The 13132-nt window shown below is 42.5% G+C and overlaps 1 protein-coding gene across 13 annotated transcripts in view; it reads right to left on the bottom strand.

Moving 5' to 3' along the window:
• Positions 1 to 13132, bottom strand: part of PTPRM (protein tyrosine phosphatase receptor type M) — a 777671-nt gene that overhangs the window by 54106 nt on the left and 710433 nt on the right. For all 13 annotated transcript variants that reach the window (XM_059409214.1, XM_059409213.1, XM_059409212.1 and 10 more), the window contains one exon: positions 471 to 568. In XM_059409214.1, coding sequence (XP_059265197.1) covers positions 471 to 568 — 98 coding nt within the window. The remainder of the gene's footprint in view (positions 1 to 470; positions 569 to 13132) is intronic.

The raw sequence follows: 13132 nt of genomic DNA on the forward strand, positions 1-13132 counted from the left end.
GTGATCTCTGTTTTACAGGTTAAGAAACAGAGAACCAGGAAAGGAAAAAGGAAGCCAGGGGAGATGCGGGAATGCCCAGTAACGACAACACCCAGTGCTGCAACACGGTTTCTGGAGTCAATTTTCCTGAGTTAGGGAACGCAGTCACATGCAGTGCAACGCCCATTGAGTTTTGACACCCAACAACAAGTGTTCGTGCTCAGAGGTGTTTTTGTGTGCTCAATATAGCCAGATAACAACTGCTTTTAAATCTTGAGTGCCTTTTCTGTCTGTTGCTATCGCAACTAATGAAAGCAATTCGGTCTATGTTTACTGATAATTTATAAGCGAATGCAGCAAGCGAGAAGAGGTGGTGCAGTAGTTCATGATTTCTGGAGCACACATGATACTTCGAAAGACCCTATTTGCCTTACTTCGTGTTACCAACCGAGCAAGGAACACACAGCCATGTAGGTGGAGAGCCGACTCACCCTTCCCACTTCCACGAGGTTGGTGACCATGATGATGCTTGCGGTGTTTTCATGCCACACCATCCTCCAGAAGTCATAGATGGTCTCTTGCATTGGGCCTGCAGCAAAACAGAACATGGGCTTTTTTTTTTTTTTTAAATTTTGCAAGTTTGTAACTGGAAAATTTCTGGGGCTTACAAATAAACTGATGCATACCCAACTGGCAGTCCCCTCACTTTTACGGGTGGACGTGGTTCTCCTTTCTAGTGTGGATGCAAATAGGGACTCTTTCTGAAACAGCACCTATAGAAATACTGAATTTTTCATTCATGGTTGAATTTTCTCATGTCGTCAAACATATCTGCATTCGAGCTCTTTCTACCCCTCTTAAACTACTGCTGTGAAAGAAAGTTATTTCTCCATCATTTAGCTATTTATCTCCATAATACTCAAGAGTGAAATTTTAAAAAATGGATAGCATTACTCTTCCTGCTAACAACTGGCAGATATCCCAGGGAAATGGTAGATAGAATGAAATGAGCCTCTATAGGAAAAATGGCCTTTTCTTGTTTCTAATATTTTTCTTTTTCTGTGCTATCTGTCAGATTAACCTCCCCCCCCACTTTTTTTTCCACCTAACTTCCAAAAGTAAGAGAGAAGTTAGACTTTTAAGTAGCTGTACTTCCTGTCCCTGAACATGATCAGCAGCTTGGGCTCAGCTCTTGGGATTGAGCATTCAAAAGCCGTTCTTATGGACTGGGAAGAAAAAGGGCAGAGAGGCATCACAAAATGCTACTTCTATAGGTACTAGGTACAGAAATTTGGAATACAAAATTTCTTTGAATCCAGATTTGTAAAAATACTAATCTCTACCTTATGCTCGTGCATATTTGAGAGTGTAAGTCACAGTAGAAGTCTTTATAAGACAAGCAGAAACGGGGCACCTGGGTGGCTCAGTTGGTTAGGTGACTGCCTTCGGCTCAGGTCATGATCCCGGACTTCCAGGATCGAGTCCCGCATCGGGCTCCCAGCCCCTTGGGGAGTCTGCTTCTCCCTCTGGCCTTCTCCTCTCTCACGGGCTCTCTCACTCATTCTCTCTCAAATAAGTAAGTAAAATTAAAAAAAAAAAAAGACAAGCAGAAATGCAAGGAAATGAGAGGAATATAACTTCAAAGGTACGAGAGTCCCATGGTATGTATGGAATCACACGACTGTTCAGGCACATGCCGGGACCAATCGTACTGTAGGATCTTGGCATTGCAGATGACTGGATTTGAAGCTCCGATATTTGGGTTTGAGATGTGCCTCTGCCTCTGTGTGATTTTGGACAAGGCAGCCACTGTGAGCTTCAGTGTCACCATCTTTCTTTATCTACATACTGATCTCAATAACGTTTCTCAGGGTTATCTAAGGATCCCCGGAGTTAACGCATACTCAGGCGTTTTGTAAACAGTGGAACATTAGAACAAACACAAGGTGTGTTTAAAGGTATTTATGAGAGGTCCCTCCTCAGCTAAGGTTTGGACGCTGAGCAACGGTGGCACACCCAGGGTCCCCCTTCAGTCACCTTCCGTTCCTCTTGACCAATTATCAGCTGGTTCTTGTGTAATTCTTCTTTTCCTGCTTTACCATCAGAACCTCCTTCCCTTCTGTCCACAATGGAAGCTTCTATTGTTTCTCCTTGCTGCTCTGACCCCACTCTCACCTTTCCCAAGAAAACAGACTCCACCTCCTGATCTCTCTGCAGCTCGTCCCTTTACAGGACCCTGCACACCACCTCTCATGAAGCTGGGTCTGCCATTTCAGCCCATGTCCCTTGGCGTGTTCATGCCATTCTCCTGATGTATGGGCTGAAGATCTCAATGATTTCAATTGAAGGTTACACAGGGGACAGGTAAACATTGGATCTTCTCCATCACTACCTTTCTAGCTTGTAGATAGGAACATTCACTGTGTACTGAACAGCCTGTCATTTATTCACAAGAAAAAAAAATGTCCCGAGTCTATCTTTGTGTAAACAGATAGTCTTCCCAGCATAACCCCCAAACAAAGGGGTGGCCCAGACACTTTCCCCTTCCTTCACTAGATCCACAGACCTGTGCCACCTACTCTGAAAGTTCCAGAAACAGTTCTGATGACAATGGCTATAGGAGATGAATTAGATACTCCAGGATCATGGAAGGCGTGTGCCTGAGGAAGAGAAGATACTTCTCCCTTCAGGGCCTGACAGGAGTCACCCCAGAGACATTCCAGGCTCCAGGCAAGTTCCCACCAGCAGCTCACTTATACTTTCTGAGTTTTAGACTCCCTTGTGTTTACTTCATTTCAGTTTTCCCTAGAGGGAAACACAGATGTTACAGTTTACTACGCTTTCTGTGGCACCTTATAGACTACCTGGGACATGGCAGGAGCTCAATGAATAAATGAATTAGTCTGTATGCCTACTTATAAACTGTATTATTTATTATTAAAATATGTCTAAGTATTAAATAATATTAATATATCATATTTGTATAAATCCCCTCCTCAATGGATGTTTTGGAGATTATCAGTAGAAGCTGGAAAGCACGTTGGTTTTACTACTTGCCAATTCATTGAAGGGAGGACATCTTTTGCAAGGGTCTCTTCAGAATGACAGTGACCATCATGCAGGCCTCAGAGCGCTATGACGGAACTGCTTCCAACCATTAAGTGAGTTACTCCTCTGTTTCCTGGACTCGAGGCTTTGTATCTCAGCTCAGCTTATTTCCCTAGGTAACCAGAATGCCACCCTGGCCTCCAGTAACTGTTCTCTACCGAGGGCCACGGTTCTCAACTCTGGTTGCATATTACAATTATTGTGTAGCTTTCTAAAAAGTTCTGAGATCCCCTTGTTCCACCCACATTGCTGCAAATGGCAAGATAGCATTCTTTTTGATGGCTGAGTAATATTCCATTGTGTATGTGCACCACATCTTCTTTAGCCACTCATCTGTCAATGGATATCTGGGCTCTTTCCATAGTTTGGCTATTGTGGGCATTGCTGCTATAAACGTTGAGGTGAAGGTGCCCCTTTGAATCACTATTTTTTTTTAAAGAGTTTATCCATTTATTTGACAGAAAGATAGAGAGAACACAAGTAGGCAGAGCAACAGGCAGAGAGAGGGGGGTTGATCCCAGGGCCCTGAGATCATGACCTGAGTCAAAGGCAGCCACTTAACTGACTGAGCCACCCAGAAGCCCCTGAATCACTATGTTTGTATCCTTTGGGTAAATACCTAGTAGTGCAATTGCTGGACTGTATCAATATTTTTAACTCTTTTCCAGAGTGGCTGTACAAGCTTGCATATGCTAAGTGAAATAAGTAAGTCAGAGAAAGACAAACACCATCTGATTTCACTTGTATGTGGAATTTAAGAAACAAAACAGAGGATCATAGGAGAAGGGAGGGAAAGATAAAATAAGATTAAATCAGAGAGGGGGACAAACCGTAAGAGACTCTTAACTCTAGGAAACAAGCTGAGGGTTGCCGGAGGGGAGGTGGGTGGCGGGATGGGGTAACTGGGTGACGGACATTAAGGAGGGCACGTGATGTAATGAGCTCTGGGTATGATATGAGATTGATGAATCACAGGCCTGTACCTCTGAAACTAATAATACACTAATGTTACTTAATTGAATTTAAATAAAATAAAATAAAAATTATGAGATCCTAACCCAAAAGACTGCTTTAATTGGGCTGGAGAGGTGAGGTCTAGGTGTGTCTGCACATCAGAACCCCACACCCACAGCACCGGGACATCTGGCTCCACCTTCCATCCTCTCAGGAGGTCTCATATGCAGATGCAACGCAGAAAACCCAAGATTTGTTTGTTTTGAATCTACTGACTAGTCTAACTTTATATACCAGCAATTTGAATCCAGGAATCCCATTTCTCTCTGACTTAGAAGGAACTTCATGCATCGAATGGCGAGGAGCACGGCTACACCGGCTGGCCGAGGAGCTGAAGCAGTTAAGATGACAGGGCTGTTTTTGCTGTAGTTTTTAATGTTTACCTAACTACATATGGGTTATCTTGAAAACAAAGGGCATTTATAAGCATCAGGGGCTCATATGGTTGATGATATAAATGGCAGTCTTGATAATTTTCTTGTCTGCCGACGTAAAAAAAAAAAAAAAGAAGATTGGAATAGACTAAAAAAACAATTAAAACAGAAAAGTTAGACAAAAAAGGAAAAGACTGGGATAGAAAAATGAATTGGGTCATTGTTCTTTTCAATGCTAAAATTAGGACAGTTATCCAGAAGAACTAAAACAGCTTGGGTTAAGATCTGAAAATGAATTTGAATGCAAAGATTATTCTAAGCTGAACCCAGGAGGGAAAAAAAAAGAATAAAAACCACCATCCAAGGCGAGGGTCCTGAGTCCCCACCTCCCCTGGTGCGGATTTGCTGTGGTCTTCCTCGTCTCTTCTGCCCTTCCCACCCGCCCCCCACCGCCCCCTGCGCGGGGTACTGTGCCTCCATATTTGAAAGTAGCCCTTGCTGACACACCGTGTGACTTTCTCCCTGACCTGGTCGCAGTAGCAGTTCACCGAAAAAACTGCCCAGGGACAGGCTCTAGAGAGTCTTGTCTTCTGGGCTAATGATGCAAGATATTTTCAACAATGCTTATTCAAATTTTGTTTGAAAAAGAAAAAGGAAGGCACCCCAATTTAAGGTTTTTAGGGCCAACATTGGTCAATCCTCTTTTTCTTTTCTCTTTGAAACTAGTCAAATAATACTGAATAACATATTTCAAATTATTTCCTGAGACACGAATACATTAGGACTCAGAGACCTAGGACTTACAAAATCAAACAAGCGTGCCAGAGGCCAGGGCAGGGTAGCCTTTGTGGATCCCAATAGCCACTCCTTTTGATTTTGGCAGTTCCTGGTGGATCTGAGAGACCCTGGCCACTCGAAGCCTATAGACACATGCCTGGGATGCAAGGCCATTACCCCTGGCACCCACGCCCTCATAGGGCTGAGATTTGGGGAGTTCAGTGTTCCTCTGCCTCTGATGTCAGTCTCCCAAAAGCTGGTGTGAGGACAGTAACAGGTCACTGGGGATGGCTCCAGGCTGGACAAACAACTCCTGAGACAAGGAATCTATAATAGCAGACAATGGACTCTGAAAAACCTCCCTTGTTCCAGGGACCAATGGCAGTGACCCACAGCCACAGTGACCCACAGCCATAATGACCCAAAGCCGCGGTGCCCCATAGCCCTGCTGTCTGATTTCTGCAGTTTGTGGCTGGGTGGGAGCTAGAGGCTGCTTTGGCTGTGCCTTACAGATGTTCCTGCAATAGGCAAGAAGGTTATTCTCAGCAGTCATCCCCTTGCGAGACTAAAGTATTTAAAATGTAAGGTCTTGAAATTTCAGTATCAGAACAATAATACATTCCATTTCTCTCACAATAGTTGGCTTACACGGACCTCTGCTGAGAAGAAAATGTATGCAGGGGCCATTCTGACCACCACGAAGCCTGGAAGGAACAGCGACAACAGGAAAGGTCAGGGAGGACCAGAGTGCAATGGGAAAAAAAAAAAAAAAAAAAAAAAAGAAAAGGCAATGAAAAGCATAAGTGAAAGCCATTCTGATGAGTTCTCTAGTTCATGGGAAGTGAGAGATATTTAAAATCATCATTTCAAATCTTGATAGAAGACTTGTATCTCTTCTTTTCACATTCTCATTTCTATACATTTCTGTGTTAACTAGAGCCACTGAGAGGTCAAGGTCCTTAAGCTCCCAGTGGCATATTAGTTTTTTGAAGGGAAGAAAGGTAGTACACTATCTTTCAATCGCTATCCATTGTAAATAGAAAAACGTCTGACTTCTTTGAGGGACTGTCTATATTGCCCAGGTCCCATATGAAGTATGTTATATATCTTATCTTATTCAGCTAAAAGATTTCAATCCTATATAATGAGCACTATGGTTCTCCCACATTTTACTGAGAGGACGGGAGGCTGAGGAAGTCTGGCACATCATCAGAAGGCACACGGCTAGTGGATTGTAGAGCTGACCTTTGAGGTCTACCCCACCATGTGACGCTGCCTCCATGCCAATGTCAAAAGCAACTCAGAAGGGTTCTAATTGACAGGAGTGTGTGTGTGTGTATGCGCACATGTGCGCCCAGTCATCTTAACCTGGCAAGAAGATAACAGAAGAAAACCCATGTCAACTACCTGAGACTACCTCCTTAAACATGTGTGTTTTTCTTTTCTTTTCTTTTCTTTCTTTCTCTCTCTCTCTCTCTCTCTTTCTTTCCTTCCTTCCTTCCTTCTTTTTTTTTAAATCAGGTTGACTCCTGCCTTGAAACCTCCCATGGGGCCAATGAAATCCAACTGCTTGACAAGCATGGCCAGCCCCAGCCCTCTTTCTCCACCACCCAACCTCTCCTGCGTCCTGAGCTGCCCCGACTCCGGAGCACTTCCAGAGTAGAAGCCCTCCTCCAGCTGCTATCAGCCTCTTCCTAAGCAGATGTCCGTCCCAGCCTGCAAGTCCTGCTATCTCAGCTTGGCCCAGTGAAGATGACCTCGTCAGGCAGGTGCTCCAAGACCGGAGCCATGGCTCTCTGTTTCTTTATTTACCATCAGCGGTGATGATGGTGTGTTTTTAATGAACCTATTCCTTGGTGGTCCATGAGTGTGGATCTACCCATTCAGGTCACAGTTTCTCTGTGCCCAGTGGTTCTACACCTAGCTTGCTTCCCTCGTTCATACCCCCTTGCTGGGCCCTGGTGGGGATCTGAGTGTGAATTCCGCATCTAAGGTGAGCATTCGGCTTGCTCTGTGTCAGATGCTCGTCAAGGTGTGGAAGGGATGCCAAGGTGAGTGACAGAAACACGTCCCTACTTTCAAGAGGCTTTCACCTTATATAAGGAATATATCACACTCTCACTTAAAGGGCAGTAAAGTAAGTGTCCTAAGATGCTTGAACTTCAAACTGAGCTATGTATGACTCTGGAGACACATGGAGATTCCCCATGGGGCACAGGATTAATTTTTAAAAGGATTCATTTCTAGATATTTAATTCTACGTGGATGCTACCAAACTGATCTCCCTGAGAAGGAGCCACCATGCACAGCAGTCTTTCTCACACTTAACCAAACCTTCACCCATCTCAAATACTATAATGGGGCCCTGCTCAAGTATACAACCTACAAATCTGAAGCAAAGCAATTGACTGAAAACACATGGCTTTGTGCTTTCCTTATCTGAAACAAAGCTCTGTTATGAAAAATCTGATGTTAGAAATGGGGTACATCTATTTTAAATAATGGGAAAATTTTATTTCTTAAATAATGCCATTCAATCCTGTACTTGATCATATTAGAGACTGGGGTATTTTGGTTCATGTTAGGATGCTCTGAATCAGAACACTTAAAGCAGTGGAGGCTAGAAAGTTTTACTCTTTTTTGGGGGGGGGGTACAAGAGGAGAGGGAGAGAGAGAATCTTAAGCAGGCTCCACGCTGAGCACTAAGCCCGACATGGGGCTCGATCTTACAACCCTGAGACCATGACTGCAGCTGAAATCGAGAGTCAGACGCTTTACCGACTGACCCACCCAGGTATCCCTGCCTATTCTTTCAAATGAAAGTGAAACGTTTTGCTGGTCCACCAAATTTTTCTGGATGAAACCCAGGGCTCAAAGTTTTACGTGTTTCCTTTCAGGTTAGATATGCTGTAATCCATCAATTAGTGAAAATATATTTATCACATATCATAAAATATTTATTCTAATTATATAAATCCTCATTTTATCTTGGCAAATATTTAATATTATCTATCTCCTTTTCATAAGTGGGCGCAGTGGGCTGGAAAGCGGAGTCCAGCTACCCAAAGGCTGAGTGCAGAGGGAGTCGTAGAGCTCTCCTGTGGGATTCGGATGGACGCGTGTCTGTAGTGGAGGGACCTGTTTTATTTATTGACCCAAAACTCCAAGAAACAGGAATTTGCTGAATATGAAGATTAAAAAAGGGTAAATAAAGTGATGAGACTCTATATCGATTAATAGAGGGGAAATTTTTGAATATTTTCTCTAGACATATTAAAAAATGTTCAAATATTCCAAGGATGGTTCCCTGGGCATGCAGGTGGCTGGCAGAGACCAGCAGTGGAAATGTCCAGGCAGCGTGGCAATGGCTGGGATCCCGAGGTAGTGGCAGCGTGGCTCCAGGTGAAGCAGCACACGGAAGATGGGGGTGCGAAGGTCAGAGCAGTGGTGGGCAGGGTGACAGCCCTCCGGGTAGCCTTGACCAGCTGGTATACTCAAGGTCACCCAGTGCAGAGACGAGGCTCACATTTGAATCAGACGGGGGAAACTGAGGCTACCCTTGGAGGGGGTTTTAGATGAAACTGAGTCGGACTCTTGCTGTAACCTAGTGCACAGGAGCCCAGCGAGGCCCTGGGCTGGAAGGGGGACCTGGGAAGGGGGATGACAAAGAGGGTGAACAGTTAAATGAGGCACAGGGATGAGCCCCTCGGGCTAGGTGTGATTTCTGTCGACTGTCTCATCTGTTCACCACCTCAAGTGTGTAAATTTCCATTTTAAGATGAGAAACAGGTTTGGGAGAATAAATGCCCTTGAAACTGGGATGACAACCCAGGGCAATCCAGCTGCACTTTCTAGATTTCAGAATGACCTCTGCAGACTGGTTGAGGGTGAGGCTTGTTAGTGAACGTCAGTCCTCCAACTGAGACGGACTGGCCCCAGATGTGGGAAGAGGGGCTGTACTCGGTGTGTGGTACACACTGAACGGTGAAAGTACAGACGGAAGGGGCGGGGGCAAAGTAGCTGCAGGAGTTCTTGCCCTGGGCACTGGCCTGGTTTGGGCTTGGTCAAGTCCTTCAGCATCCAGTTCACTCCATTAGCACTGAAGACCATTGAAGGTGGAATTCAGATACGGAAAAAGATGAGCCTAGGATTTATGCATTTATTTTAAAGCTCTTGCTCATAAATAAAAGGGTCCTAAATTTTTGATCCATTATTGTTATTGTTACTGCTGGCAATAATCTAGAATAAGTATCATGAAGTCAGTCATTCAACATTCAGAGCGTTAGATGTCCCTTCAGTGGTTTCTGAGTCAGTTTTTATTACAAAACTTTATGTGATTTCTCAATATGATTGTTCCATAACACGTCTATAATTTTACATTTAGTAGCTTTTCATTTGTGCAGTAGTGAAATGTAAAAGGTAAAATATGCCACCACGTTTCACAGACTGAATCTGCCTCGTGTGTCACAAAAGCGATAATGGTGACACAGAAAACACTCGGCTTCTGCATTAATAAACCTTAACAACACTTATTTGATAGGTGCATTTGCTCTTCCCTGAGGCTACTTATGTTAAAGCATGGAGTTTTTATGAATAATTTTTGGTATCAGCTGCAGAAAGTGGAAACCGAAGTTGAGATGGCTGGGTGCACGAGATGTGATTTGCTCATTTTCCTGAATTGCTAAGAATATCCGTCCCCTCACCTCCCAGAAATTACCATTTAAAAGAAACAATATAAATCAGCTAAGGAATTAGGAGCAAATGCTGAGGATTGTTCTATGATGGGGAAAACATGAGAATATTTAACTTAAATTCAGAAATATAACTAGTAGCATGTTAAAATAGGGTTTCTAAGGATAGATCTTACGTGAAGCACCCTCCCTGTCCAGAATTACAGGGTTCGGAATGTTCACCAGTCTACTGGAATTTTCATTTAGTGACAATAAAAGAGAAAATAGGCGTTGGAGCTATAATAAAATAGACCTTTTAAGAAGTAGTGTCAAAAGTGATGACTTAAATAAGGACATTAAATAGTGTTTTCAGCTAATAATTTCAGTGGTTCGCACACAAAGATAAACCCTTTCTTACTCTGGAGTAGGCTTTCCCACTGTGAGTCTTTTCCCTTTGCCTGGCCCACTCATGGGAGCAGCTACTTGCCAATTACCCCGTCTGTTCTGAATTGGCTCACAGGTGTGCGTTCTTCTTATAACTGAAAACCAGGCACACACTTCCTGCCATTCCCATTAGTAACATTTCCCCTCAAACACATGATCCACATGTTGATGTTTACACTTGACTCATACCCTTCCCTAAAATTGTCCTTTCAGTCCGAAATGAGAGAGTGTGCCAACATCGACTGTGCAAATATTTGTGGCTCTCCCTAGATGATCCGTTACATGGAATGTTGGTTTCCAGGTACATTACTAGAACATATGCAATCCTGACTGGACACCAAAAGGTCATGTCAGATTTAATTAAGAGAAAATTGGTACAAACCAAACACTAATAGACAGGCTGCATGCAGATTCTCAAAAAGCCCAGGAAGCCTCTGTCTGTGGATTAAGTCATAACCCTTCAGACATTGTCTCTGTTTTGGTTAATAACGTGCCTTTTGTCTTATTCATTTATTCGATTAAAATAGTTATAAAATATTTTTAAAAAAACCTCTAAAGAATAATATACTAGATACTCGTGGCTATGTCTTAATAAAGACACATTTAATCAATACCCGTTTTCTGCCTAAGAAATATAAGGCACTTGGTATTTTAAAATTCTAGTTTCTCCCTTCCCATTTTTCACATTCATATTGTTTAGTACTTTAGTTCCAATGTGAGTTCATTCTACCTCGATTAGTCATTATTGTAATTCCTTCTTTTCTGTTGTGAATTTTTATATACCCTCACCGTTTTTACTGTGGTTTTCCCTAGTTCATCTTTGTTAGGATAAACTTCCTGCCTTTCCACACACCATTCTTAACTATGTCTCAAGTGACAGCAAAAATAGATGAAGAAGCACATTTTTTAAAAAAGTAAACTGGAAAAAAAAAATAAAAAAGTAAACTGGAAACAAAATGAGTCAAATATTCTGAGTATATTCTTCCTTTCCCCTACCAGGAATTTTAAGACCTTTAAACAAGGAAATAAATGAAAATAGTGGCTTTGAGAACAAAGTTTGTCATAATATTTTTAGAAGTTTTCTTTTTCCTTAAACAAAAGCTCCATGTGTTAAAATTAACTAAAATAAAGCACTTAAAAATAAAAATCTGTAAGATCACCCTTAGGAGTCTTTAAATAAATGATTTCTGACACACAAACACATACATACCTTTAACCATTTAGACATTAGTGTAGTGATAAAATCCCAAATAAAGATTAAAAAATAAAGTCATTCAAAAAATAACTATGATGGCTTCCATACCACATATGACGTACGATGACCTAAATTACAATTGTGGGTTTTGTTAAAAAGAAGAACACCAACATATTTTTATCTATGAAAATGTTGGCACCAAACTCAAAACTAAAAAGTTTTTGGAAGTGATATAAATGTTCTGTTAAGAAAACTTAGGAAAAAGCTTTCTATGTGTCATACGAAGTAGAATAAGGTCATCTGATTGTGTTGCCAGGAAATTTGTTTTGGAAACTTGTTAATAAATTATTGGTGAAAAACTTTAATATCCTGTTTGCTTTCCCCTGTGTGAGCGTGAGGCTTTGGGTGTGGGTCAGGGTAGGTGTCACCTTCACTCAAAACCATAGGCGCGATTACTCACCAGGGAAGTGTCTACATTTTCTTGCCTGCATGTAAATATCTCACTGGGTATCTCCATATTTTTTAAAGAACACAACCATGATACTGTTATATGATTTTAAAAAGAACTATTGTTCTTTTTACTCTAAACTCTTTATGCACAGATGAACTATTGACCCTGAGGTCCTCTTCCTCAACTGACTCGCAATGCTTGAGAGACATGTGCATTTCCTGGGACTCTGCTGTGTGAGATGGATCTCAGAAGTGGTCTGCAGGAATTCCTTTTGGTTCAGCTCCACACTGTCTACAATCTCTTTGATGCAGATTGTAACTGACCACTTGTAGGCACCTGGTCAACCTCTAGCCAAGCAGAAGACGGGGCCTGCCTAACTAGCACCTCCCTACCCAACACAGACAGGTTGAAGAAGGAGCCCAAGAGTGCATATCTTTCCTTTTATTCCCCCCACTGCTCGTCTGTCATTATTATTCTCTTTTCCACAAGATCATTTCTCAGCCCCATTTGTTATTTCTTAGCCTTCCAAAGCTCCTCTCTAAACTATCCTTGTGTATTCTTATCTCAGAAATTGGTTTGGACAAACCCTGTTGCAAAAAAACGTGTCTGGCCTTTGGAATTAGCGGTTTTCCCTTTCATGTGATCTGTGACTCTATGTGTGCTTCAGGGAAGCCTTCAGAACACCAAGACTGGTGTGCTTTGCTGCTATCAGAGCTGCTCAATTTCTACAAGACTTCAAAAGCAGAGGGAAAATACGTTTCTCCAAGCTTATGATATAGTTTATTGTCTTTCCAACCAATGTCTGTCCTTCATTTTTTTTCTTTTTATAATTTTTTTTAAAAGATTTTATTTATTTATCTGACAGAGAGAGTACAAGTAGGCAGAGAGGCAGGCAGAGAGGGGGGGGGGGAAGCAGACTCCTTCCTGAGCAGAGAGCCTGATGTGGGGCTTGATCCCAGGACCCTGAGATCATGACCTGAGTTGAAGGCAGAGGCTTAACCTACTGAGCCACCCAGGCACCCCTGTCCTTTGTTTCAAAATGATGATAATCTTGGGGCGCCTGGGTGGCTCAGTGTTTTAAGCCTCTGCCTTCAGCTCAGGTCATGATCTCAGGGTCCTC

Source organism: Mustela nigripes, chromosome 8 (genome assembly GCF_022355385.1).
Source record: "Mustela nigripes isolate SB6536 chromosome 8, MUSNIG.SB6536, whole genome shotgun sequence".
NCBI classification, from domain to species: domain Eukaryota; kingdom Metazoa; phylum Chordata; class Mammalia; order Carnivora; family Mustelidae; genus Mustela; species Mustela nigripes.